The sequence below is a fragment of the Gracilinanus agilis genome, chromosome X, assembly GCF_016433145.1.
Source record: "Gracilinanus agilis isolate LMUSP501 chromosome X, AgileGrace, whole genome shotgun sequence".
In the NCBI taxonomy this organism is placed as follows: Eukaryota; Metazoa; Chordata; class Mammalia; order Didelphimorphia; family Didelphidae; genus Gracilinanus; species Gracilinanus agilis.
Genome location: NC_058136.1, coordinates 60,416,102 through 60,443,632, shown reverse-complemented (window position 1 = coordinate 60,443,632; position 27,531 = coordinate 60,416,102). Strand labels below are relative to the sequence as shown.

The following is a 27,531-nucleotide window of genomic DNA, read 5'->3' as shown; positions in this document are numbered from 1 at the left end:
TTTTCGGAGCAGTGGCTTCCTCCTCTTTTCCCTTTTTCTTTTGAAAAGCACAATAGCAATTGAATTACGTTGGGCACAGTGAATGGATTTCTTCTCGTTTAGGGTGGCGTCCTTTCACCCCCTTCCTTCCACCTCTCTTCTTTTCATTTTATGTAAATGAAAGTGGATGCAGCATTAGCAGGGACTCCCAGTGTGCCCACTGGGTTTCACCAGGGATCCTCACTGTCCCTTGCTGTCACTGGGGACGAACATCTGAAATCCTAAATCATCTCAGAGGGTGCTTTGAACGAACCAACGATTGCCATTCTGGACAAGCTTCGGACCTCCAAAGTAACCCGGGTAGACCTGCTGGCCCGATTTGGCTGACTTAGCCAAAAACAAAATATAGAGATTGGTTTGGACTCATCACCCTGATCTCCGTATAGAAAAGCAATCCAAAAAAGGTAGGACATTGAAGGACAAAAGCAACAACATCCAGATTTTGTATCATCGAACCCACCCGTTCCATTGGGAGAATTCGAATGGGGGCCCAAAAGAAGTCAGTCCTGGTAACTTCACACTAAAGAGGGAAGTGTTTGTTAGAGGGGGGCAGATCAACGGAGGGGGCCCCACCACCTGCTGCTCATGGACACGCTGGCCGGCCTCATCCATGCAGCCTTGCTCCACGTCAAGAAGCTAGCCTGGTGGGAGAAGAGCTAGCTCAGACCACCCGCGAGCTTCCAAGCCGATGGCCGTGCCCTTGGTCGAGAGCGTTTTGATTCTGTGAGCTCCCCCAAAGACAGAAACACGAGGGGGGGTCGACAAAGACCGAGCCATTATAATCAAACCTTAAATGTTCAAAGCTCATGGAAATTCTTGGGAGTTTTAGCTCGAGATGAAGATGACCAGAGACTTTGCCCCTGAAGGCCAGAAAGTCCAGATTGAGTTCCTGTTCTATCACCGTTGATGGATTGTCTGTCAATTTTGCTCTTTTTCACCACTGCCTTTCAGAAGTCTTTCCCTCCAGCTCACCATCCCCTCCCCAGAGCCATCCAGGAGGTGCTTAGGTACCAGGCACGTTGGGGCTGTCTTGGTCCCCAGCAAACTCTGTGGCAACTCTGCGAGCCAGGGGGTTGGTGGTCTTGAGCAGCTCTGCCGCTGACGGCCGGGAGCCAGTGCTGCTCTTACTCCCTTTCTTTTGGAGTAGAGCCTTGAAGTCTTCATTTCTGCTGGTGGTTCTAATGCCGCTGCCGCCGCCGCTGCTGCCACCGCTGCTGCTGCCACCGCCGCCACCTGTGGTAGCAGCCTCACTGGTTGGTGAGCCAGCTGGGTTCTTGGCTGTTGGATGGGAACTCAATCTGCCACTGGCAAAGGCCTCACCGGGCTCCTTCCAGCCAAGCAGCTTCCTTTTGGACCTAAATAAGAGAAGTCACTGAAGAAGCTGTTTCCCATGGACAATATTCCTGGCCCCACCTCTGTGCCTTTCTCTCATTACCTCCTCCATGAGACTTTTGCTGATCCCCCAGTTCCCAGCATTCCCTCCTCCCCCAGATCACTTTGTCTTCACATGCAGTTTGTGTCTACTCATCCGTGGGCACGCTATAGCCGCCCCTCCAACCCCCAGGAAAATGCATGCTTCCTGAGGGTAGGAATGGCTTCATTTGGGGGGGGAGGCACTAGACGGGCCCATGATGGAGCCTCACAAAATACTCGCTGAATTAAATTGAGCTGAACGGAAGTGAATTGCCTTGCCTACACGAATGGGCCTGTAAATGCCACCTTCATGGAAGGACGACTGGTCTGCAGCAGCCTTGGGGACGTGGCCTTACGTTTCTGCCCTACGAGTAGCCAGGCGGCAGACAGAAGGACTCGGCAATTCTGCGCCATCACCCGCCCAATACTCTAGAGGGGATGAGACGGCTGGCTTGGGTTGGTTGAGACCTCTGGGTGCAGAGGAGACTGGAGCCAATTGTTACTATACACTGAGAACATTTACACCTCAGAATTCTGCAAGTGCGACAAATCAAGCTTTCGGGGATTGTTGTTTAGATAGAATGAAGCGAGGAGGAAAATGTTAATAATGCAGTTTCACCGTGGAAAGTGTCAGGCATACCACAGTGACCCACACACTCCTGCTTGAGAACCTTGGCATTATTGGTTTAAGTGGTGTTGGGCGGCACTTAGGAGGCAGAACAGCCCCAAGCCCCAGGCCAGCAGGCAGATAGGACCCTGCTCACCCTGTGTTTCAGGACAGGCTCCTAATGGCAGGCAGCCTTCCAATTCGTCAGGCTAGCTACCTGTGGCAGATCCCCCAGTCCAGTGATGGTGAACCTTTTAGGGACTGAGTGCCCAAGTATACCACCCCCCTTTATCTCGCCCAGGGCGGAGAGGAAGAGCTCCCATTGGGCCGCTGGGTGGAAGGGGTGGAGGATGTAAACAAATGTTATCATGTGTGGTGGAGAGGGGGAGGGGAGCAGCTCTACCCAGGTCCCTCTGCCTTTCTAGTAATGAACTGGGGGAGGGGGGCAGGGGGTGGTGACCGTGTGCCCACAGAGAGTGCTGTGCATGCCTTCCTAGGCACCTGTGCCATAGGTTTGCCATCACCGACCTGGTCTCTCTTTGATGAAATTCCCCTTTCTGTAAATGGGACATGTAAACCAACATGGCTGAGGCCTTTTGAGGCCATTGTGATGCAACTTGTGCACTTTAGAGACGAGGAAACTAAGGTCCAGCATGGGAATGGGGCTGCCTAGTCCACCGCAGAGCCCAGATCTCAAGCCTGGTCCTCACCACAAATCTGGTGTGTGTGCCCCATGTAGAGCTGCTGCTTTGAGTTTTTTGTTTTGTTGTTTTTTATAGGAATGTAATTCTGTGGACTGCTGCTGAGTACATCTGACCACAAATACAGGAAATCTAACTGCAGTTCCTATTTCTACAGCACTTATTCTATTATCTTCTATTCTCTTGTATTAGAATTCTATTTTTTGACCCTCACACCATTATTATCCTCATTTTACAGATGAGTACAGTGAGGCACAGAGGGGCCTCAGTGACTTGCCCAAGGCCATAAAGCTAGTGGTTGGCTGAGGCAAGATTTGAGCCCAGTTCTTCCTGACTCTAGGCTGAGATGTGATCAGATGGGAGTCATACTGTGGGAGCCCTCCAGGCTGGGCCATGGAATTCTCCACTGCTGGCCGGGATGTGGGCACTAAAGGAGATGCCTCCCCACCCACACCTGGGCAGGCTTGCAGAAACCCAGTGGAAGTGAGATGTGAAGCACCAGAGTGGAGATAAATGGGGTCACAAGACTGGGCAGGGGGGAGAAGGTGGCATTGGGAAGCAGGCACAACGTACATTCCAGACCTTCCCCTGATGGAGTCGGATGGTGCCGATTTAACCGTTAACACAAGGACAGAGAGCAGAAGTGCTCCTCGGGCTCAGCCCCCTGGTCCTACTGGCTCAAACAGCATCAACGAGAGGTATGTTGGGGAAGCCCTGGCTGGCCTGTGTAACATCCTCAGCTTTCCTCGGCACTCTGTCATCCAGGAACTTGTCCTCACGGTTCTCTGGGATGATGATGTTGGCCTTTTGGGCTCCGGCAGTACTTTGGGCCAACAGGTACGGGCTGACAACAACTCCAAGCGCCCTTTCTGGGATTTCAGCCAAGAGGTCGCAGCCTGTTGTCTCAGAAATCCAGGGCCCGGGGTTACGGCTCTTGCGTTTCAGTGACGACTGAATCAATGCAAGGCCACTAGGAAGTTTCAGAGTAGAGCTAATAGCTGAGATCTTGTAGCTCTTTGCAAGGTGTAAAGCTCTGACTAGGTCAAGAAAAGAACAGTCGATTGGCTAAGCAAGCAAGCCGACCATGCCTCTGGGGCCTTGAAAGCTTTGGAAGAAATTCAGCAGTGGGCTGGGCGGTCGTGGAGGGCTCCACGTTCAGGAGCTCTGAGCCCGGAGCCTTCCATGGCGGCAGAGGAAGCATGCTTCCCTGGCCACTCGGCTACTCCCCTCTTGAGCCAGTCGAAGAGCTTCATACCTCAAAGAGATCCCAGAGTCTACAGACTTTTAGAGCTTTGTCCCAGCTTTATACTAGTAACACTGAGGTGGGAGGGTACCCGCCCCACCCTGTGCCCCCCAACACACACACACACACACACACACACACACACACACACACACACACACACACTTTGGGTTCTTGGCCCCAACTCGCATTTCCTGATGATCGCCCCACATTGTCCTTTTGGACGGTTCCTGCCCCTTGACCTTTCCTACAATTTCCTCCCATCAACCTGACATTCTTTCAAGCTGGAAGAGATGAGCGCCATCGGCAACAAAGCTTGGCAAAATGTCTGCCAAATGGAATCGCAGAAGGCCACACTTCCTTGGCTCCAAAGCACTTAACTCCCTTTCCTGGCGATTCCTTCCCTTGACGCGCTCTGCAGTCCAACAGACACACAGGGTCCTCCGTCTCCTGCCTTTCTGTTCCCGAGCACCCTTGGAAGGCCAGCTCCACGCCCCCCCCTCCCCAATTAGTAGTGCTTTGATTCTCCCCAAACACGGGTGTCTCCCCCCTGGAATGAGCCTGGACTGATTCTGTGAACGTGCCGTCTCCCCAGAGAAAACACGAGTGTGTCTTCAGGCCAAGGACCGTCAGACCTTGCCCCGCGTCCCTATTGTCCGGCACTGCACCCGGGAGATGCTTAAATACGTGCTGGGCGATCCCTCGATTGCGCTGCACAATATAGCCTGTTGATTCAGTAGTGGGGAAACAGCCTGGGCAAACTCCAGCAAACAGGGGGAGAGGATCTGAGAGCTGGAAGGCGCCTCCAAGACATCTAGTCCAGCCCATACTCAAAAGGGATCCATCTCCACGACAGCACAAGCTTGGAGAGCCCTGACAGAGAGCGGCACTCCCTCACCCGCTAACCCCCGGGGCTGCCCGCTCCGCTTTGGGACACCTCTTTCTCCCCGACGTCGGGCCTTAGCTGGCCTTTGTCGCTGCTACCTGGTAGTGGTCCTCCCTCGTGGGGCCAAGCTTAAAACAAACGGCACCGAAAGAAAGCAGAAGCTGCCCAAGAGAGGCCTCGAGTAGGAGGGGAGGCCTGGTCGGGGAGGAGAGTCGCTGACAAGGAAGAGCAGCATTAAAAGTGGTGCCGATAGAGCATTTCAACAAGGAAAGCAGATGGTGTGAATCTGGGGAGGGAAAGGCACCGGGTCTGACCTGTGGATGACTGTAAATAAGTCTTCGGTCGTACGAGCTGTCACAAATACATCGTCATCATCTTCTGCTATGGAGTCTGCTGTCTTGTCACTTGCAAAACTTCCTGAGGTAAGTAAGGAGAGAAACTGAGTCAGGAAGTGGACCTCGACGCAGCACTGACTCCCTGTCCGGTGTTGCCTTGGGCCCCCGCCTGCCCCTCCCCACCCACAGAGGTGAGGCGCCTCCCATCTGCTCTGATTTGGGCAGATGTGTCTCTCTCTTAGAATGGTAACAACTCCCTGAGGGCAGGGGCTATTTGTGCTCTCTCTTCCCACCCCGGGGCCCTCCCTGCACACCGGTACAGACTTCATCAATGCTTTTACAATCTTGGCCCTGGAGATCCAAGAGTAAACTGTGGGGCCCCCTGGACAGACTGTCCCGGAATGGACCTGCTCGCTCTGGGACCAGGGCCAGCCTAGCTCTCCGAGCCGGACCAAATGCGAGAAAGCCCAGCATTCACTGACCTGCAAGGCCCGCCTCTGTCGCGCTGTCGGCTGGTGGTTTAAAGAGCTCCTCCTTGGTGTTTGGGGAGTGGAGGTCATCGGGGCTCAGTTGGGCGCCGACCTCTTCATCCAGGGTGATGATGGGACTGGGAGCCAGCTTTGACTCTCCCATACTGGCCCCCGGCTGTGGTAAGGGCAAGGCGGCGGGCAGGTGTAGCACACTGGGCTTCTTGGGCACCGGAGGGGGAACCTTGCTCCTCCTTTTCTCCACCTCAGCCGCACTCTGGACACTGGCCCTCTCTGGCACGGACCTCATCCTTGGGCGTTCCTCTTCCAGGGTCCCGAGGGAGAAGCCCTCCAAGGAGGAGTTCAGGGAAGGTGCCAGTGCTGCCAGTGGGCTCTGGCTGGTGGGGCTTCTCAGAGCCTTTGGCTTGCGCACAACCATATAGATATCCTGAGGGGAGGGCCTGGCCTGGCTGGCCGGATTCTCGGTAGGCAGGAGCAGGGCAGGGGAAGCTGGCAGAGGCTCCTTGGGAACCAGGTTCTGGGGCCTTTTGGCCACGGGAGGCTTTTCGGCCACCGGAGGTTTTACCTTTCTCTCCGGCAGGGTAAAGACTTCCGGCCCAGGCTCCTCAGCTGGGTCCGGGCTATCGACGTCGTCTTCCGGCTCCGATTTGCTGATCGATCGCAGTCGGACGGAGCGTAGGTCGGACTGGGTGACCACAGGCATGATCGGCTGGTTGGGGCTGGTCTTCTGGGCCAACTTTGCTCCAAAGGTCGAGTCTGAGTGATGCCGGCTCACCTTGGCCTTGCCCCGGAGGGAGATCTTCATCCCTGCCGTGTCCGGGTGGGCTGGAGGGGTCAGTGGTAGGTCAAATGACAGCTGTGACTTGGGGCTCTTCTCCATCGGCGACACTGGCGGCAAGGACGACTTCCTCTCTGGGACCACCGGCCGCACCCGGCCACCGCTGCTTGGGTGCGGTAAGTGACCCAGCATCGTCGACGTGGTGGGGACGGTGGGTGTTGGCGTCTCCGACTGACTTGAGTAGCCACTGGAAGGTGACATCAGTCCTGTTGGCCTCCCTGGCGATGACACCTCCCGGGCTTCTGCCTCAGTGGAAAGCTGGGAAGGTGTGGTGGCCCTAGAGGTGGAGGGGGAGGCCAGAGACTCGGAGCTCCCCCTCACCTGCACACACTCAATCACTGTGGTCCCAGTGGCAGTGCTCGAGCTGGACAGAGACCGGTAGGGGTCGCCAGACTTCCAGTCAGTGAGATACCAGTGGTGGGAGAAGTGTGTGCCTTCCGTTTCCCTTAGAGGAGGCACAGCTGGGTGGCCCTGAGCATCTGTCGGGGGAAACTGATGGCCCTGGTGTTCAAGGGGAAGGCAGAGGCTTCTAGGCCTCTGGTCCTTGGGCAGGCCGGGACCACCCTCCGGCTGGAGGACGGCTTCGTCTTTGACCAGGGAGACGCTGCGCATCGGTGGCAAAGGCTTCTTTTTGGCCTTCTTGAGGGAGATACTCTTGGTCCTCCTCGGTCTGGGCTCGGCTCCAAGGGACGAGACGTTGTCGGTACTGGCTCTGCCCTCTGAACTGGCGCTGGGGTAGGCGAGAGTGCCAGTTTCACTGCCCTGCTGGTCCTCTCCACAGCCCCCGTCCGCTGAGCACACAGAGCCCGAGTCTGTAGGCACAGACAGTGACCTCTCCCGGAATCTACAGGCACTTAGGTCTGACTCTAGCCTTGAGGGCTCCCCTTCCCCCCCTTGGGGGCCGGGCAAGGGAGCCCCTCTGCAGTCTTTCTCTGGCTCTTGGCTTCTTGGAGTCAGGGACTCGGGGCAGCAAGCCGATCCACCGCTCCCCGCCTGCTCACCCTGAGCAGCCAAAACTGAGCCGGCAAACCCTTCCAAGTTGCCAGGGCTGAGGACGTCGAGAGAGCCCTGAGAACTGCCCGGAGGACGAGATTTCCCATTTTCTTTGACCTGGCTGCCCTCGCCGGGAGCGGGACTGGTCGGGCTCATGTAATTAAAGTAGCTCCCTTTCCACGGAGGAGGAGAGAATGTGGAATCCTTTGGTCCATTGCAGGAAGAGGGGACACTATACACCATCCCCACGCCCTCCATGCTGGCTGAAGCCGGGCCGCTCTTCGCTGGGCAAGACTCTCCTGGGTCACTGGGTGTCTTTCTCGGTGCTGGAGCAATCAGCTTTGGGGAACATGCTTCGTGGCCGGGCAGCCCCCTTCCGTTGGCCACGTCTGGAGCTGCGTTCCAGGAGGCGGACTCTTTGGAGGCAGAGTGTATTTGCCCGTTGCTCCGACCTAGAGAAGGGGGACAACACAGAACGTCAGTTACATCACGAGACCGTCCCCCTGTCAGCTCACCGGCGGTGGCGCCTTGGGGGCCCGGGCTTTGGCAACGGACTGCTCCAACCTCCTCGGCTTCCTCTGCGTCCCCCTTGAAGAAACGAGGCCTGGGACAGTCAGTGACGTGCCCAGAGCCACAAACTGAGTCTCAGCCCCCGAGTTTTTCCCCAGGGCCAATCAATCACTCGATTCATCTCTCAATACAGCCAACGACTGCTCAAAAGGCTTGGCTGGATGGCATTGTTACAAATAAGCAAACGGGCTCCGTCTGAGCGCAACGTCCTGTACAAACAAGACAGAACCCCTCGCCTTCCAATGGGCGTCCAGTCTAATGTGGGAGCCGCTTCTCAGAAACTGATATCAAGGGCTTGTTGCATTTTCCAAGGCAAGACGAAAGACTTCATGACGTGGGACGTGGGGAGGAAGGAAAGCCAGACCCGACTGTTTAAAAGTCCCAAAGCGTTTCGGGATCAGGCAGGACCACAGGAGCAGAGCCACAGACACCCAAGCCGGGCACGGCGAGCTCATGTGGCTGCTCTCCCTAATCTCGGAATTCCTCTTAAAGCAGAAGTATGGCCGTATGGCCAATGGAAGCCAAGAGGAGCCAAGCACACCCCAAACGCTCCCAAGCGTAGCTGGAAGCGGATGGAAATGTCTCTGGGGATTGGGTAGCAAGATAAACAAGGACACAATCAGACAGACACGATTGCTGTGTGGCCTGCAGGGGTTCGTTTCTATTGGGGTCTGACCCCACTGGTGTCAACTACCCCAGCAGCTGACGGAGGGGGCCACTGAGGCCCTCTATTCTACGAGCATGACGCTTCTTCCATTTCGAAAAGGAAATGGAAAGAACTAAGGATGGGGCAGCAGTCTGGGGGCCCTGGCTTCCCGGCCCTGCCCAGTTCTACCTCTGGCCTCTTCAAGACCTGCCGACACTCAAGTGCTCCCACTTCTCACTGGGCCACCTGCTGCAAGGATCACCTTGGTCTCGCAGCGAAAGATGAGGGAAGCCAATAATGGTCCGTCGTCGCCTCAGGGTGGACTTGGGGTTCACCGCAGTCTCCGTGTTAAACAAGGAATGTCGCAGACTCGCATGTTTGTCAAACTGCTGCCCTGTAGCCAAAAGAAAGACACTTCAAAAGCACGCTAGCAGTCAAATGGAGACGGGCCCAAGAGGCGGGCGCAGTAATGAGCTCGAGCTGGCATCCCGGAAGGCTCCATCCTTGAACTCCTCGCCCCAAACTGGCAACCCTCGGCCCCCCCTGCACTGCCGTCGAGGCTGAGACGGCTCTCGGCCTTGCCCTGAATGCCAAGTGGTTCAGTTCCTTCTCTGAGAACCTCAAGAGCGGGAAACGGCATTAGGGCTCTCCCGTCTGGAGAGACCCAGCGAAGGCAGCTTGGCTTTCTGCCCTGAAACCACTGAGGCTAGGGTTTTCTCAATGGCGATTGCTCTTCGGCAAGTCCCCTCTATCTCCCAGCCCCTCCGAGCAGGATTTCCCCATGTTTCGGGCTGTGACGTACTGAGCGATGCTGGGCCTGAGGGAAGGGATTGGCGTTCTCCTCACTCGCCGCTTCTCCGGCAGCCGGGCATCATTTCAGCTCGTCATTGTGGTTAGCCCAAACTCACTGGCCCCTGCCACCCCCCCCCAGCCATTTTTCCTCCTCCTTCTCTCCTCTACTACTCTACTACCTTCCCCCTCCACTCTCCAGGCTGTGCATCAAGCATTTATTAAGCACGGCTGCCAGGCACTATGCTAAGCTCTGGGGATACGAAAGGCAGTTGCTGCCCTCCAGGAGCTCCCAATCTAATGGGGGAGACAGTGTGCAGATAACTAGGTGCAACCGAGCCACAGATGGGGTAAATGGGGGGCGGTCTCAGAGGGAAGGCCCTAAGGCGAAGGAGGACTGGGAAAGGCTCCCTGCAGAGAGCGGCGCTTTAGCTAAGACTGGAGGAGGCCGAGGAAGTGGCAGCGAGGAGGGAGAGAACTCTTTGTCTCTCTCCCTGGGGACGCAGAGGGCTGCAGTGGATGGAACAGCAAGGAGGCCAGTGTAATTACAGGATCGCAGAGGGCCTTCAGGGCTAGTCACATCTAGAGAAGCCACGTTTGAAAGGAACAGGCCTTTTGTTTTGCATTGGCAAAAGGGAAGGACACCCTTCGGGGTACTGTGAGGAATCTAGGACCCCCCTGCAGTGACTCGAGTGACCCAAGGCTGATTGGGAACCAGTGCTTAGAAGGCCACAGGAACTGTCTATCGGAAGCACCACAGGAGACTGAGGACCTGGGCTCGCTTCCAGCAAGTACAAAGGGAAAGGGGGGGGGGGAGATCTCCCAGAGAAGATGCTATTTATCCCACCACAGCCAAGCGCCTGCTATGGAGGCTCGCCTTGGCGGACGGTCTCTCGCCAGAGAAAGGTGCTGAGGGGTTTGAGGAAGGATGAAATACTCCATAAAAAAGGAAAAGCAGAGGAGAGGAAGATCTGAATCAGAGCCGATGGCGGGCAGGTGCTGCAGAAGAGAAAGGGCCGCCCAGGCCCACTGGACACCTGGAGCTAAGAAGAGACAAGCAGCAATGGCGCCTGGGCAAGGAGCACCAAGGCCTATTCTGGGGATGGTGCCAGAAGGAACGCTAAGGATTCTGAAGTCCTGGCCAAGGAACTGAATGAGGGCACTGGAAGGAGGCTGCCTTCTTTACTGCTGCGGCCTGAAGACGGGGAACGAGGAACTTGCCTGATGTCTTACAGATCGAACTAAATCGCGAAGGTAGGGGGAGGGAGAGCACGGCTTGGGTAATATAGCCCTCGCAGGCTCAACAGGGCACCAAGCAGCCATGACCAAGCACGAAAGACAATCGGCACAGATGCGTGGCGACAAAATCCAAGGAAAGTGCCAGCACTCGAACACATGGGCTCGGCTATCTTTGGGCAAATCAACGAGGCTTTACTAAGCAGCTGCTGTGTGCCTGGCACTGTGCTAGGCCTCAGAACTGGCACGTGGATGGCTCCGGAAGGGAATCACTTATTCAGAAAATCTCTGCAGGCCGTTTCCAAGTTGGTGCTCCCAGCAGTTTTAAGAAGTGATGGCACCATTGGGAGAAGAGGCGCCTAAGATGTCCGCAGTGGCGCTTTGTGGCATGAAACTCACTGAAGGAAGGAACTGGTTTCTAGGGTCTGGTCCAGACTCTGGATGAAGAAGAATTCATCTGAACACAGTCCAGGTAAACACAGAAGGGGCTAAGCTGCTTCACTAAGCCAGCCCGGGCTGCAGAGAGGCTCTGGACAGCGGAGAAGCCGGCTTCCAGCCGCTTCCCCTTGAGTAGCAGCTCAAGGTTACCGACCACTGCCTGCCTCCTCAACATTGTTGCTCTTGCTTGTCTGACACTGGCTCCTTTGGGGGAGGTGGGGCTCTTTATCAGCAAAAGCTACGGGCTCTCCTTTGAACAGACTGGCTCCTGTCAAATTCTGGGCACAATGGAGCCGGCAGGAGATGAGGGCCTCCGGGGCCTTAAGCACCACTGGGTCATAAGAAGCATTTCTTAGAGCAGAGACTCCCAGGCCCAGCTAGTCCAACTCCTTTCGGAGGCTGAAGGCACCGCGTGAATCTTTGTCCTGAGCGGGCGATCCTCTGGGCTCTGCCCCCGCCCCCACCCCGATCAGCAGCTCCCATCATCATGTGGGATGTTTGTCTTCCTCCCAGCAAGATTAAGCCTGCCCCTTTGCAGCTGGTTCTTCCCTATTTGCAAACACTAGGCTAAACATCCTCAGCTTCTCCAGCTAACCTTCCCGTGGTATGATCTCCAGGCCCTTTGCCATCCTGGTTGTCCCTCACTGGAGGCTTAACAATGGCCTTCCTAAGTGTGGCATCCAGAACTCGGACTCTGTTTTAGATGGGGCCTAACCAGACCGGGGTAGCTGGAGCCTGACATCGTGGCCTCTTTTTGGGTTGAGCTGGGGGCAATGGATTGGGGGCAGAGAATGGCAGGAACTGGGGAGTGCCCAGGTAGGAGAACCAGGTCTTAACATCTGTGGAGTGTCTCACCTCATTCTGGTTCTCTTTCCCAGGTTCTCGCTCTCCAGCCGCAGCCCCCGAATCATCCCCCTCAGCCACGCACTGCCCTTTGCCGTCACGGTGAGCCCCGGATGCTCGGCCCCTTTCCTAGCCTCCCAGCCTCACGTTCTCAGTAGAGCCTTTTCGGCCTCCTTGCCCAGCTCTGTCACTGTTGCTGACTTCCTCATCTCTGACCACCGTAGCAAGCCCCAAGCTCGGATCGCCCTCGCGGCAGGCAGAGTGCCACCATTCCCCAGGCCCGAACCCTTCGAGGAACCTCGGCTTGTTCCCTCCGGCTCACGTCGAGTTCCTGCTGAATCCCTGCACACCTTTCCTCTTCGGTATCTCTCCTTACCACCAGTCTAGGCAGGACCCCCATCCCGTCATTCCTGAACTACGGAAATGGGATTCTTGCTGGGGCCTCTGTCTCCAGGACTTCCTGGCTCCCATCCATCTTGCACACGCTGCTAGATCCATCTCACTGAGTCAGTCGCTGCTTGGATCACACCATTTCCTGGCTAAAAGCTCTTCAGTGAGTGACTCCCCATTGCCTACAGAATAAACAAGAACTCACACTTGCCTAGAACCTTGTGAGCGTCTCTCCCTTCCCCCGCTCCCCTGGAGGAACTTGTTACCCTAGCCAACTGGCACTAGTCATCTTGTCCCCAACACGCCTCGGGTTCTCCTGATACCGCCCCGTGGCTTCTTCAGGGCCCTTTGCCTGCGATGCCCTCCCCTCCATTTCCAGCCCATACTTCAAGGCTCAGCTCAGATGCTGCCTTATCCATGAGACCTTCTCTGCCCCGAGTCCTCAACGGCTGCAGCCTGCTCCATTCTCCGTTATTATTGTTCTCTGGGTAGTTTTCTTATCTGCCCTACTCTGCTCCGTACCACGTCTCACGGAGACTCGCAGCACTAGGCCATGCCCACGTCTGAGAAAGACCCACTAAATATAGATGTAATTATAGCTGTGATAGCAACCCTCCATCCTGCTCTAGCCTTGGGCCCCAAGCAGTGATTCCGCTAGGCAGTGCCAGACATATGAAGGCAAAACTCCCTCTGTGGGGGTCAGCTGGCAGGATAACAGAACTCGGGGCTAATAAGGGCATCGAGGTTGATTGAATTTGATGGAGGTGCAGGCCTGAGAACCCAGAGTTAAGGGTAACCGTGGATTTGGAAGCATCAGATGGTTGGGAAGGAGCCATCTCTAGACAGGAGCCCCAGGGGCTGAGGGCCATACATTGAACACATAAGTAAAGTCAAAGCCACCCTGAGAAACCCCGTGCGAAGTCATTTTCCTCGTGCACCTGAGGGTGCTGGGCCATGGCAAGTCAATGGTCAAAGGTCAAGCCTCAGGGGAAATCAGGTGGATAAGCAGCACTTGACCCCACACTCAACTACAAGTATCAGAAGAGTTGTGGTTGGCGGAAGACCATTTAAGCAAATGAACGTGGTGGTGGCGACTACATGGCCCACGTTCAGTAAACCCAAGAAAGAGAAACCAGCCAGCTCCGGACTCCTCGACTACAAAAGAACTGCTGAGAAAGCTAGAAGGGAGCTGAGCAGCAATTCAAGGGTTAATGCCAACTTTTCACAGCACACGCCACAGTAAATTCCAGATATAAAGCGATTCGAGGCGAATGGAAGAGACTCCCTTGCATAGATAGCTGAGGGAGCAGGGGGAACACTGGTAACTAAACAAGGAAGAGAGGTGATCGTCAGAGACAGACAGATACTTTTGATGATGTCAAGTTAAAAAAGCTTTGGCACAACAAAAATCAATGCAGCTAGAATAAGAAAAGAAACTGTCAATTGAGAAAAACCCTTTGCAGCCAGTATCTCTGATAAAGGTTTGGTATCTAAGATACAGAGCGAACTGATATACATAGAGAAGAACAAGAGTCTCTAACCTGATAGATAAGTGGCTAAAGGACTTAGCCTTTATATTATATATTCTATATATATAAATTATATATATTATATATATAAAAACAGGCAGTTGTTCAGAAGAAGAAATAGAAACTAAAAAAATGGTAAATGTTAGAAGGGCCGGAGGAAGCTAGGCACACCGATGCACTGTAGAGGCCCTGAACTGGCCCTACTGTTGCAAAAAGTGATTTGAAATGACATGCCCAAAGTCATCAAACCATCTATGCCTTCTGACCCAGCAAGGCCATTACAAGGCGCATTCCACAAGGAGGCCAAAGACAGAGGGGAAAGTCCCATATTCATAGAAATATTTATAGTGCTCCTTTTGTGGAGGCAAAGAACTAGAAACAAAGTAGGTGTCCAGTGCTTGGAGAATGGCTGAACGAATTGTATATGAATATACTGGATATTATTGTTGCCCTAGGAAATCTAAGAATTTAGGGAAACTTGGAAAGATCTGTACAAAGCAACACATAGTCAAGTAAGGAGAGCTGGGAAAACAGTTTACACAGTGACCCCTAAAATGTAATGTAATGCAAAGGAAAGCACCACCGAAAGACACCAGAACTGTGGGCATTCGTGACCTCCTGGGACTGATGGTCAAGTATCCCTCCTGAGAATGGATGAAAAAAAGAGACCAAAGTCTAGAGCAGTGGTTCCCAGACTTTTGGGGCCTCCCGCCCCCTTTCCAGAAAAAATATTACTTAGCACCCCCTGGAAATAAATTTTTAAAAATTTTAATAACAATTAATAGGAAAGATAAAGGCACCCGTGGCCATCACCGCCTCCCTGGATCACTGCAGCACCCACCAGGGGGCGGTGGCGCCCACTTTGGGAATCACTACTCTATACAATGAGTGTTTGGTGAATGCACGAGTTCCAACTCCTGCAATCTCAGAGTTTGAAGGACCCTCTGAGGTTATCTAGTGTCTCGGCCTTAAGACGAATCTCTGTTATAACATCTAACATGGGCATCCATGTAGGCACCCGCCTCTCTCCTTGAAGGGAGGCTCTTGGGGTAGCACCTACCACCTCCCTAGGAAGCCTTCCCACTTTGGGAGAGCAACCTTAAATTTACCTCCTTGCAACTCCCACCCACACAATAGCTCCTAATTTTGCTCTCTGGGGCCAAGCAGAACAAATGATTCCTTCTTCCACATGAGAGCCCTTGAGATATTTGAAGGTGGCTCTCCCACCTCCCTGAGTCTTCTCTTTTCCAGGCTGAACCTCCCCTGTTCCTTCAACTCATATCCATCAGGTATAATCTTTTGACCGTTCCCCATCCTGATCTCCCGGTCTAGATTCTTCCCAGCTTATCACTGACTTGAGTACCATACTCTTGATGTGGTCTGACCAGGGCAGAGTCCAGGAGGCCAGGTACCTCCCTACCTCCCTAGTTCTGAACACTTCATCTCTGTCTAATGTGACAGGCCAAGATGATGTTGCTTTCCTCCGCTGTCGTGTAGCGCTGGTAAGTCACTCAGAGCTTGCAGCCTCCTAAAAAGCCTCTGGCTCCCTCCTCCTATCCTACCGCTTTGCTACATTAGGCTTTGGAAGGAGATCTTTTTGGAACCCAAGTTTGTCTTTATATTCGTAGAAATGAAGAATTGCTCGCCGCATTTGGCAGTGGTTCGCGACACCACTTTAAATGTATTTCCTAATATTCACCTTCCACCAAACAAAAACAGATGAGTCGAACATACCATCAGGAGAGCCAAGGTGGTAACGGCAAATGCCGACTGCTTAGCTCAGAATAGCGACTACACGTGTTGGAAACAAGACCATATTAGCAGAATGATGTGGCTCCGTGGGAGAAAACAAGGGACAATATTACAGATGGCAAGATCCCAGTTTGGAAACAAAGCCTGGAAACATTACCTCGGCCGGCCGTCTCAATCAGCCCAGGTTGTTTGGGTTCTCCTCGAGATATACACACTCTCCATTTCCTCCCTGATTCATATATGTCACCAGCAGCCCACAGGGTTGGGAAATCATTTGAAACTGGACCCACCTCCAGGGAGAATACCAAGAGCATGATTCCAGGGGAGCCCTTTTCCTCTGTGTCCCTGCAGTCTCCCCCAAGTCCTTGCCCAGGGAGTGCTTCTGGCTTTGCTCTCTTTCCTTCCCACCCTTGCAGTCTAATCCTAGAACATTAAGCACTGAAGCCTGGCCAGGGGCCTGGGCTTTATTTGGCCCCAAACCTGACTCCAACCCTTCATTTTCCTAGGCCACTGCAATCCCCTTACAAAGGCCTACAGAATCACAAGATCTCAGTGTAGGAAGGGGCCTCAGAGTTCATCTCGTTCAATGTAGACTTGGCTAAGAATACTCTCTACCACTCCCATCAAGACTTTGTTCTTGGCTTGAAGCCCTCTGGTGAGGGCTTACATCCTGGCTTCTGAAGCAACCTAGTACACTTGGGTTCAAAAATCCACTCCCCCAGTGTAGGACGGGGGATGTTTGGCTAGATGTCAGGCTGTGTGAAGAAGAGCGTGGCTTCTTAGTGGACCACAAACTCAAAATGAGGCCATAGTATAATATGGTGGCCTGACTAACAGTATTACTCTAGGATGCGACAAGAGACCTAGGACTCTTAAGGACGCGTTCATCTGGCTGCAGTCTGACCAGGCCACTCCACAGCTGGGGTACGCCCCTCAGTTCTGGGGGCCACATTTATAGAAAGTCATTGACAAACTAGTGTGCATTCAGATGAGGGAGACCAAAGTGGTGAGGGGAGAACAAGGACCTGGGGACAGTCAGCCTGGAAAAGATCGATGTGTCTTTGGTTCTGAACTTCTAGTCTCATTCTAATAGTTTGCCTCTTTTTTTCTCCTCAAGAGGGAGGGAAGGAGGAAGGGGGGACAGAAGGAAGGAAAACTGTCTATCAGTATTGACTTAGGACTCTGGGGTCTGCCTTGGCCACCTCACCCCCAGACCCAGGAGGAATACCTGCCATCTGTATCTAGGCCAGTGATGGTGAACCTTTTAGAGCCAGAGTGCTGGGCCTCTCCCCCATCCCACTTCCCAGACCAAGTGCCGTGCCCCTCCAGAGACTGGCGTGCCATGCCCCTCCCCCCAAGTGCTGGGGGTGCCCTGCCCCCCCTTACCCCACACAGGGGAGGGAGAAAGCACTCCCATTCCATTGGGCTGCTGGACAGAGGAGTAGATGATGTGAAAAAATGCCACAGGTGCGGTGGGGAGAGGGAGGGGAGCAGCTCTGCCCAAGCCCCTCTGCCTAGTAACCAACTCTGGTGGGTGACAGTGTATGTGCCCACAGAGAGCACTCTGCATGCCATCTCTGGCACCTGTGCCATAGGTTCACCATCACTGGGCCAGGGCTTTTCTCCACCCTAGTAGGGCCCTCTGGCCCAAAGACTTGCTACCCCCTTGGCTGGCATTAAGTGGGCAGTCTCCTTTTCCCAAGGCCAAAGCAATGGGAGAGATCTGTTGCCCAATGTGGGCTTTTGTTGAAATGAGGTCCAGAACTTGCTCGATTTCAGCTCCAAGGAGGGCCGGGTTCTTAAATTTGGGGGGAATTTTCTGTGGCAAACTTTCTGGCCATTTGGTCCCTGGCTGTCCTTGAGGAGTACAGCAGTGCAATCAGGCCTCTGGAATAGAGGCACAGCCACCCTTTGGCCCCGTCTGAGAGTGTTACGGAAGACCGCATGGACCACTCAGGCAACAATTAAAAAATGCTATCCCTCTGCCAGCTGACCCGGCTGTGTGCAAAGAGGATGGACTGCAGAGGGCACGAAGGGTAGAGGACGGGGGGTCCCCAGGAAACTCTACCAGAGACATTGATGGGCACAATGCTGCCTTGGGTGGAACACGATGGATGCCACCTCTTCTCCTCCAGGATGGGCAACGGGAAGGGTCTGTTCCAGGTGTTTTGCTTGTCTGGAGAGGCGGGCAGGCTCAGAGAGGACTCGGGGGGCCTCACACCCTGAGTGGTGGTCTTGTCTCCGTTCCCTCTTCGGCTCGTGGGCTATTAGGAGAAAGTCCAATGGAAAGAGGGTAATGATAATGGCAAGCTCGTGGGTCTGCCTGGCTGGCTGTTCTCTGGACAGGGAGTCTGAGGCTTCCTGCTGGACGGACTCTTAGGAGATCCTAGCTTTGGAGATGGAAGGGATCTGAGAAGTCATAGAATCCACTCTCCTCATTTTACAGGTGAGGAAACTGAGGCTGAGAAAGGGGCACTCACTTGCCCAGGGTCGAAGCCAGGCCTTCCGGACACCACGTGCTACACGTATTCCTCCACCACTCTCAACAAGCAGAACTCCCCTAGCCCTTGCCAGCTTGAAGTGCTCTTGCCCTGGGGGGCGGCTCTCCAAGCTACCTGCCCTGACGTTTGACTCTGTCCTCTGCGCTAGGGGCCTCCTCATGAAAGCCCTCCCAACTCCCTGGGACTGGGGCCAGAAGGGGGGAGCAGAGGGCCCGTGGGGCAGGGCTCGTTGCTCCTGGAAGCTCAGCTCTTCCCACCGAGGTGGCTATAGGCTTCTGTGTGCTCTGAGGCCTGCCTCCCATAGCCCCATCCCGGGGAAGAAAGCAGAAACTCACCATCAACACAAACTCCAGGCGCTTGGCAGGCTGTGGCCGTGAGCTGATGGTGGGCTCCGGGGGCTCATCTGGGGCCGGGGTGCGGAAGGTCTGCCCAGAAATCCTGGCCTCAGAGTACTGTTCCTCATATTCTTCTGGGAAAGAAAAGGCACGAGGACAAGTGGTACAGGGAGTCAGGCCAGTGAGTCTGCCTTCAGCCAGCTCTGCGTGGCGAAAAAGGCACTGACTGGGCTCAGAACATCTGGCTTCCAATCCCAGCTCTGTGGGACCTTGGCCAAGTCACTGACCTCTCTGGGCCTCAGTTTCATCAGCTGTAAAGTGGGGGAAGTTGAACCAGATGGCTCTGAGGCCCCTTCCAGCTCTAAAGTGAGGAGCCTGGGATCTGATTCTCGGCCTGCCTCTACCGTGTCCTCTCACTCCAAGTAGGAAGGAAGACTTCTGGAAGCTGGGGTGGGGTGGGGTGGGGTGGGGGGGTACCAGAAAGGGTGCCTGGGGGGATTGGCCCAAGGGCCACCTGCACTTCCGGGGAGGCGCCAGAGAGCCGGGAATCCAGACAAGGCCGGCTGGCACACAGAGGGGAGGGATGGTGCTCGCCTCCCTCTAGCCAGTGGTTCCCCATTTGGACTGAGTGGCCGGGCTTCCTGTGTGCTAAGCTATGGTAGGATGTGAAGGACCGAGTACAATCGGTGGAGTCCGAGGGCACAGGTCCAGCTGCCAGGCATGCGCTAACCACTTGGCTCCAGGACAGCCCATCACAGAGGACTTCCCTCCAGCTTCAGAATTCGCTTTCTCCATTCTGGCCCATGCTGCCACACGGTCTCTTTCTATCGTCATTTGCCATGGGCCAGAGAACTGGAGGGAAGCCCAGGACTGAGCGAAGCCTCAGTTCTTGGGATTCAGATTACGCCACGCACAAAGCTCTGGGGCAGTGGCGGGGGGAAGTGCGCTCCTGACACCTGGCAAATGCCCGGGGGCTCATACCTAGCTTTAGACGGATGAAGCCCAGCGATGGCCCAGTGGCAGGAGTCCCCTGGGCCTGCCTGCTGTCAATAGATGGGGATTTGGGAAACTGTGCCCGGGCTCTGACGGCAAGAGCCACAAGCGACTTCCAGGTCATTTATTCTGTTGTTGTCGGCTAGTCACCGAGTCACGTCTGACTCTCTGTGATGCCACTTGGGGTTTTCTTGGCAAAAACACTGGAGTGGTTTACCATTTCCCTCTCTGGCTCATTTGACAGATGGGGAAATGGAGGCAAATAGAGTTCAGTGACTTGTCCAGGCTCACACAGCTAGGAAGTGTCTGAAGCCAGATTTGAACCCAGATCTTCCTGTGTCTGGGTCTTGTGCTCTGTCTGCTGCAGTATCACCAAGCTGCCCTGCTCGCTTTAGAGGATGAAACTGAGGCCCAGAGAGGAGACGGGACTAACTCAAGGTCACACAGGTAGCAGAGCTGGGATTTGAACATGGGTCCACCAGCCACAAACTATGATGCCTTTACCCTGGCAACCACTGCCCTTGCGCACATGTGGCCCTACTCTACTGGGGGAGGGAGCAGCTTGTTGCATCCCCTGGTACGCTCCCCATCTAGAGAGACGGCTAACTTGGCTCTCTGCTCTCTGGGCCAGTGGGTCCTCCCGCTCGTGACAGACGCCCGGACATTCGACACCGAATGTCCCCCCTTTGATAAAGCTTGACTGCACACTTACTGAGAGCTGGTCGAGCGCCATTATGGATACTGGGAAACCCAGCTGGAACGCCCCGTCCCCATCATGGAGCAATTGAGGGCTTAGGTGGGGCCCCGAGAATGCCTGAACCAGCCCAGGAACCATGGCCAAGCGAGAGGAGGCGACCGAGTGGGGGACAGACTCTCCGTGCACGTGCAAACGTATATACAAATGTACGGCGTGCAAGGAATGAAGAGCAAGAGCAAGGCAAGTCACTAGAGGGAGGCTTCCCGGGGGAGGGGGGCAGAAAGGAGTCATTTCAGACTAGAAGAAGAGACAGTGAAGAGCCCCAGCTGCCCGGGACGGAGGAGCCTCCAAGACTCAAATGCCAGGTGGAGGCCGTTCGCCCTGCTCAGACAGACACGAGCTGGCCACGCCTGGTTCCTGAGCAGCGCAAGAAGCTGGCGGCAGGGCTTTAGGAAGCTGGAGTTTGCAGTGTGCGCGGGATGGCCTGAGAGCAGGTGAAGAGGGAGAAGCAGGATGACCGTGGAAAGGTCTCTGGGGGGCAAAGTTGGAAATAGGGAAAATCGGCAAGCGGTGATTGGTAATCGTGCCACCAGCATGACCTCAGCGGCGGTCCCCGTTGGCTGGGAGTGGGCGCAGGACGGGTCTCCTCGTCCTGGGCCTGGAGTGCTTTCAGAATAGCGGCACTCAATGGTGGCGGTAGTGGTGGTGGTGGTGGTAGTGGTGTGCCGTGTCAAATGAGGATTCCAGATGGGGTTGCCGTGGCAACAGAGACCCCAGAAGAGGAGGAGAGAAGGGAGGCAGCAGCAGTAATGAGCAGTGTTCCTGAGAGTGTCAGTGTGCTGGCATCTCGAGTGGGTGCCTTCTCTTCTGAGCTGTGCAGAGAACAAGCTGCTGTTGGGCGTCACACACTCAGCAGCTCCCAGAGGGAAGGGAGAAATCTGGGGGTTGAGGGCCGGGGGGGGGGGTGCTTTCAGTGCAGCAGAACTAAGCGCCGAGTGCGAGCCCTCGCTCCAACCTGGCATCATCCTGACTTTTTGGCAATGCTTCTTTCTGTGTTGACGAAGCCAGCAAGGCAGGGAGGGCCAGTGTCATTCCCTCCGTGATGGTGGTGCCCACACGGGCTCAGAGGAGTACCGACTGGAGTCAGGATTAGAACTCAGATCCTTACTGACGACTCTGGCTCTCTGGTTCTTTTAGCTGCATCTTCTCAGCCATCAGAGCCAAGAAATGCCAAGGAAAGCCCTCGTCTCCCCTAACCTGCCCCACCTGTCTCTGAACCGGACGGGCAGCCCAGGAGAGGGCTGAGAGAGAGGAGCTGAGGCCCAGGTGCACAGTCGAGGACAGATACCATGTCCCGAGCCGTCCTCTACCAGCCCTTTACCGAGGTCCTCGCTATACCCACACCCACGTCTGAAGGAACAAAACGCTGCCAGCTGGCCAACCTTCTGGAAGATGAAGACGGCGCGCCAGCCATCCACCTCACCTGTGCCCGCCCCGCTGCTGCCTGTGACTGCCTCCAATTCCTCCCTTCCCCGGCTCTCCCCCCAAAGCCTCCCCCTTTGCAGCAGTACCTTGTAGCAAGCTCTGGAGATTAAGCTCGGCTTCCTGGTACAGCTCCTCCACACCTGGGGGCCGGCTGGAGGAGAGGAACACGTTCACTGGCTGTTGCCATGACGACTCGGGGTGGGAAGCAGCTTTCTTATTCTCCAGACCTAAGTTGGAGGCAGCTAGGGAAGAAGAGCACCAAGTGAGCCTTGGAGATGCTGGGCCACGTGATGAGGAAGCCGCCACAGTCGCCTTTAGCACTTCATTCGGGAGGCTCCGGGGTTTGAGCTGAAAGCTTCCAGGAATGCAGGGCAGGCCAACTGCTTCTCGGGAGGCCTGGCGTGGCCTCGTCCTCCTGAAGCGCCCAGGACCCTCTCCTCAGCTTCCCCTGCCCAATTTAGCCGCCTCATCCTCTCGCCCATCCGTTCAGTCTCGCATTCCAAGCCCCAACTAGGAATTTTGCCACTCGGGACAAGTACCAAACACTGGGCCTGGCAAAAGAAAAACCAACCCACAACCTCGGCTGGGCCGAGCAGGGGAAGACCAAAGTCCCACAGCATCAGTCCGCGAGCAGTGAGGCCACTGCTGGGGAGGCGAGGAAGGAGGCGGGCGAGCTTTCTCCAGCTTGCCCTCTGGTAGTTCCCCATTTTCACCCATTAGTCTGGCTCACCAGAGGATAAGCTTTGCATTGCTACGTGCTGAAGGAATGGAGTCCTCTAAATTCAGCAGCTCTGGAGCAAAGGCCCCGCTGTCCCACCCTAGTTATGGTTCTGCTCCCGCTCCTTCATTCGTGGACCAGTACGTGGCCTGCGATGTGCCAAACCATGAGATGGGCACCAAGAGTGAAGCCTCTCACCGAGCTAACGGCCCAACAGGGAAGAAAAACCATGCACGTAAATAGCCCCAATTTCAACCAGAACGTGGTCAATAGACACAGTGATGGGGCATTTGGGCAGGGGCTGGCTCCAGGGAAGGCGCCGCTTTGGGCCATTCCCCCAAACAGCATACTTCACAGCCCAGCCTGGAGAGAGGCCACGCAGGCCGTGACTAGATGGGCCAGTCAGGGCTTGGGAAGGCGGCTACATACAGCACCGAAGTCCCGGACTTCTGCATAAGAATGTGGTTCTCATAAACAACATATGAACACGAGCATTACCAGAAACCCAGGACGGAGGCCAGCTGCCGTCCTGAAGAGAACGTGGAAGAGGGAGACCAGAACTAAACTAGGGACCGCCGATCCTGGCGGGTCTTTGGAGAAGGGAAGAGTTTACAACTAAACAAGAGATAGCGAGTAAGAGAAGACGTCAAATGAGCTGTTTTGAGTAAGTTAAATTCAAAAGGTTTTGTACAAACAAAACCAACATAACCAAGGTTAGAAGGGAAATGGCAACCTGGGAAAAATTTCTCATAACAAACGTCTCTGATAAAGGTCTCGTTTCTCAAATATATAAAGAACGAAATCAAATGTATAAGAATCCAAGCCATTCCCCGATTGACAAATGGTCAAAGGATAAGAACAAGCAGTTTTCAGATGAAAGAAATCAAAGCCGTCAATAATCACATGAAAAAACATCTTAAATCCCTGTGGATTAGAGAAATGCAAATGAAAATAATACTGTGATACCACCTCACACCTAGCAGATTGGCCAGTATGGCAGTAAAGTAAATGTTGGAGGGGAGGTGGCAGAATCGGGACACTAATGCATTGTTGGTGGAGCTGCGAACTGAGCCAACCATTCTGGAGGGCTATAAAACGGTGCATACCCTTTGATACAGTAATACCATTACTGAGTCTGTTTGCCAAAATATTGTACAAAAATATTGCTAGCAGTTCTTTTTATAGCGACAAAGAATTGGAAAGTGAGGGGACGTCTCTCAATCGGGGAATGGCTGAACAAACTGTGGCACATGTTGGTGATGGAATTCTATTGTGCTATAAGTAAGGTGGTTTCAGAAAAAGCCAGAAAGACCTACATGAACTGATGCAGAGCAAAACAAGCAGAACTCGGAGAACACTGTACACAGTAACAGCAATATTAGACAATGATTATCTGAAAACTTGGCTCCTCTCAGCAGTGCAATGATCTGGGACAATGAAAGACTTACGATGGGGATGGCTCTCCACCTCCACAGAAAGAACTGTTGGAAGTTGTCTTTCACATCACTGTATTTATGGTTTTATTTTGGCATTTGGGTTAATGTATGAGTTTGCTCTTCCAACCATGACCAATATGGAATTGTATTTTGCATGACAATAAAAATAAAATAAAAAAGAGAGAGCATGGATAAGGAGTCACAGAATCGGAGTCTGAGAACTGAAAGGGGCCTTTCAAGCATCTTCTGCTTGAAGACTTCCAAGAATGTGAAGTTCATTACCTGCCAAGACAGCGTGCTTCCCTAGATGTCTTTTTAGCAAATTCTGGGATTCTGAAGAAGGGGTTCTGGTTGAGATTCAATGGCACTGAAGTTTCTTGCCCACACTGAGCTTCTGGGATTCTCTAACTCCCTGGTTCATCCCTCTGATCCATCCATCCATCCATCCATCCATCCATCCATCCATGTATTCATTCATCTATCCACTCAACAGTGAGTCCCCATTATGTGTGATGCTCTAGGTTTTACGAAGATGGAGGAGATCGGGCTTCCTTGGAAAGGCGTGCTTCTTCCGCCTTCCAGTTCAGATGACTGTGCGAAGGCTCAAAGAGGAGCCAGCCATGATCTCAAAAGAGCCCCAGATTGAAACGGGATCAAGAAATCCAAAGAGAAACCTCAGCAAGTTCTTGCGACAAGATCAAGACTACACAAAAAGATGTTGCAATTGCTGAAAGAAGGATCTCTCCAGGAAGCTCAAGGCGGGATGGAAGCCTTTGGCAGCACCCTAAGCAGGGCAAGACTGGGGGTGGGGTAAGGGATCTGGGCCTTGACCAGGGCCACACTGAAGCAAAGATCCATCAGGGGAAGGGGAAGCTACTGAAAAGACAAACAGGTTCCAATCCGGGTCTAATCTAACCTGGGAGTGCTGAAGGGGAATTAGCCTAGCTCTGGCCAAGGTCTCAAGATCAGAACTGAGGGTGGAGATATGGGTGAGTACTAGAAGGGACTAGACAGTAGGGAGAAATATGATGGGACAAGAGATGCCCAGGGAGTAAACCCAGAAGGAGAAAGTAACTACACAACAAATACAAGCAGTGCCTCTGGGGGGAAAACCGAGCTGGCCACAAGGATTGCAAGGATCCCTGGACAAAATATAAGCAAAAATAGTGTTCTAGGGAGAGTTAAGGGCCCGGGAGAAAACAGATCGAAAGAGAATAAAGAGCCCAGAGCAGAAGTTGGAAAGGGGCTTCAGAGCAAGCTTCAAAGCGCAAGCTAAACAAACAGGAATAAGTGGCCCTTTCTTTAATATAATGAATACTATCTAAAACCCAGGACTGGCACGATCCACAATGGAGAAACACGAGAGGCCTTTCCAATAAGATCAGGGGGAAAAACCTCGAACCAACCCCCCCACCCCCACCCCGCAAACCTCAAGCTGAGCACAACAGGTTTCAGCTTCAGAAACAATTCAATGACTGTCCCACCATCACACAGTCGGCAAGTGTCAGGGGCAGAACAGGAACTCGACCCTGTCTCGACGGCCCCCAGGACCTGTGCTTTGTCACTCTAGCACACTAGCTTCATTATACCGCAAGGATGTCTAGTCTCCTCATTCCTATGTACCGCAGGGCCACAGAGATGCCAGTGAGAGCAATGAAAAAAAAGACTGACTGCAGAGATACGCGGTGGCAAAGAAGAAAGCGAGGGATCGTTTTGGGAGACTGGAGGCACTCTAGAACCCGAGAGAGTCCACTCATTAATTGAATAGCTTTGGGGAAAACTCCAGAGATCATCAGCTTTCCTGGATATGGCCAGCAAAACCCAGCAGGAAGAGCTGGAAAGAGGATCCATTTAAAATAACGCCAGCGCGGTGACTCTTAGGGAGACCCCGAAACTCTATGACTATGACTACCGGACACTCTTTCTAGCAACGAAGGCCAACCTAAATAGTTGGAGAAATATTCGTTGCTCACGAGAGGCGGTGTGGCACAGTGGGGAGAGAGCCAGCCCCAGAAGCAGGAAGACCTGATTAGAGTTCAAGGTGGTGTGACTATGGCCGAGTCCCCCACCTTCTCTGTGCTCCTGGCAACTTCCCATGATTCTAAGTTTTGCCGGTGGGTGGGCAGTCAGTCAGAACTTAAGAAGCCCTTACTATGTGCCAGACACAGAGCTAAGTGCTGGTGATGCCAAGAAAAAGGTTGCTTTGCACGGGCAGAGGGCCTTCCCTGTAGCAGGAAGAGCAGAGCCCCGGCTCCATGTTCCTGTTCATTGAGCAGGGACGGAGCTGGAAGGGGGTCAGTCCCAGCCACCGCTGACCGGCCACACAGAAGTCTTTTTGCTAAGCTGATCTCACTGGATCTTTGTCCCTCGAGCTGTTCCAAACTTCCCTGAGGGGTCTCCTGCACCCCAGGGAGGGACAGCCGTGGCCGAGAAGGGGGCGGCACAGCCACCAGGTGGCGCGGGAGTCAGCTGAGGCGGAGCACACACAGGCCCGATCCCGGCAAGCCCTGCCATTCCCCCCAACAGCTAATATTTCCGAGTTCCTCGGTACATGATAATCGCCAGCATTTCCACGATGGCTAGGAGCAATGGTGGCCTGGCCCATCCTGGCCTTCAGAGTCAATTAAAGGCTGAGGCTTCCTGGGATCACTCCAAGCCCACTCTACCCCCACCCTCTGTCGCGTCTGACTCTTCTCGATCCCATGAGCCAAACTGTCCAAGGGGTTGTCTTGGCAAAGATACTGGAACAGTTTGCCATTTTCTTCTCCAGGGGATTAAGTCAAGTAGGATCAAGTGACTTGCCCAAGGTCAATACTTACAAGCTGGTAAGTATCTGAGGACAGACTTGGCCTCAGGTCTTCCCAACTCCAGGCCCGGCCCTCTATCCACTGAGCCATCCAGCTACCTCCAAGCACCCTTCAGTTAGCCAACATCGTAGCCTCAAAGGAGGGAGGGTCGGAGGTAGCGTTAAATGATGTGTGTAGCCAAGCGTGTGTAGCCAAGACATGCTTCTCAAAGGAGGAGCCTCCAGCCGGCACTTCCTGCATCCTGTGTAGACTGGGGAAGGCTATATGGCTCTGATAGGAAGTCTGAATTCTCTCCAGTTACCGGGAAATGTGCTCCAGACGAATATGGTTCAAGGCCAGGAGGAACCATCTTCGGGCCTGCTGAGGGAAGCCCAGATTCCTTTGGGGAGAGGCCAGAGGCATCTGACCCCAGGGACCCGTGGCGGCCTGCGGTGAGGAGGAGCCCGAGGCTTCCTGTTTGCTCGGGATCAGCTCTACCGAGCCCCAGGCCCAGGCCTCGGTGGCGTGTAAGAGGCCCAGACCCTCCTGGTTTGTGAGCAATGCTTAGGGCCCAACGAAAGGCCAGCTCCCACCCGAGGCCACTTTTTCTAGACTGGCTTCTCCCAAAAGGCAGAGCCAAGACAGCACCCCAGGGCAGCTGGGCGCCAAGAGAAGGGGCCTGTGCTGGCTTCACGAACCCCTCTGAGGGAAATGCTTGGACCAATGCGCCTTCGCATTTCTTCGACAGCCTGTTGAGTTATTCTTCCTCGAACGATTAACCGGTGCCAGAGAGGGAGTCAAGGATGGGGGCGGGAGGTCAGGGCGGGGAAGAGGGGCAGCAGAT

The 27,531-nt window shown here is 54.2% G+C and overlaps 1 protein-coding gene across 1 annotated transcript; it reads right to left on the bottom strand.

Annotated features, from left to right (window-relative positions):
* Nucleotides 1-1,042: 1,042 nt before the first annotated feature.
* On the bottom strand, nt 1,043-22,464 carry NHSL2 (NHS like 2). The gene is made up of 8 exons (XM_044682856.1): nt 22,326-22,464; nt 21,834-21,989; nt 18,573-18,706; nt 17,805-18,000; nt 9,022-9,153; nt 5,707-7,995; nt 5,204-5,306; nt 1,043-1,394 (listed from the first exon to the last, which is right to left on the bottom strand). The coding sequence occupies exons 1-8, from the start codon at nt 22,462-22,464 to the stop codon at nt 1,043-1,045; spliced, it is 3,501 nt and encodes a 1,166-aa protein (XP_044538791.1).
* Between the last annotated feature and the right edge of the window lie 5,067 nt (nt 22,465-27,531).

Bases quoted from the DNA above. Each gene is read 5' to 3' on its own strand.
- NHSL2 (XM_044682856.1), bottom strand. From the start codon at position 22,464: ATGGGTGAAAATGGGGAACTACCAGAGGGCAAGCTGGAGAAAGCTCGC. The intron at 21,990-22,325 runs GTTGTGGGTTGG...CTTCTTCCCTAG, and splicing joins CCCTGCTCGGCCCAGCCGAG to CTGCCTCCAACTTAGGTCTG. The intron at 5,307-5,706 runs GTCAGTGAATGC...TACTTACCTCAG, and splicing joins GACAGAGGCGGGCCTTGCAG to GAAGTTTTGCAAGTGACAAG.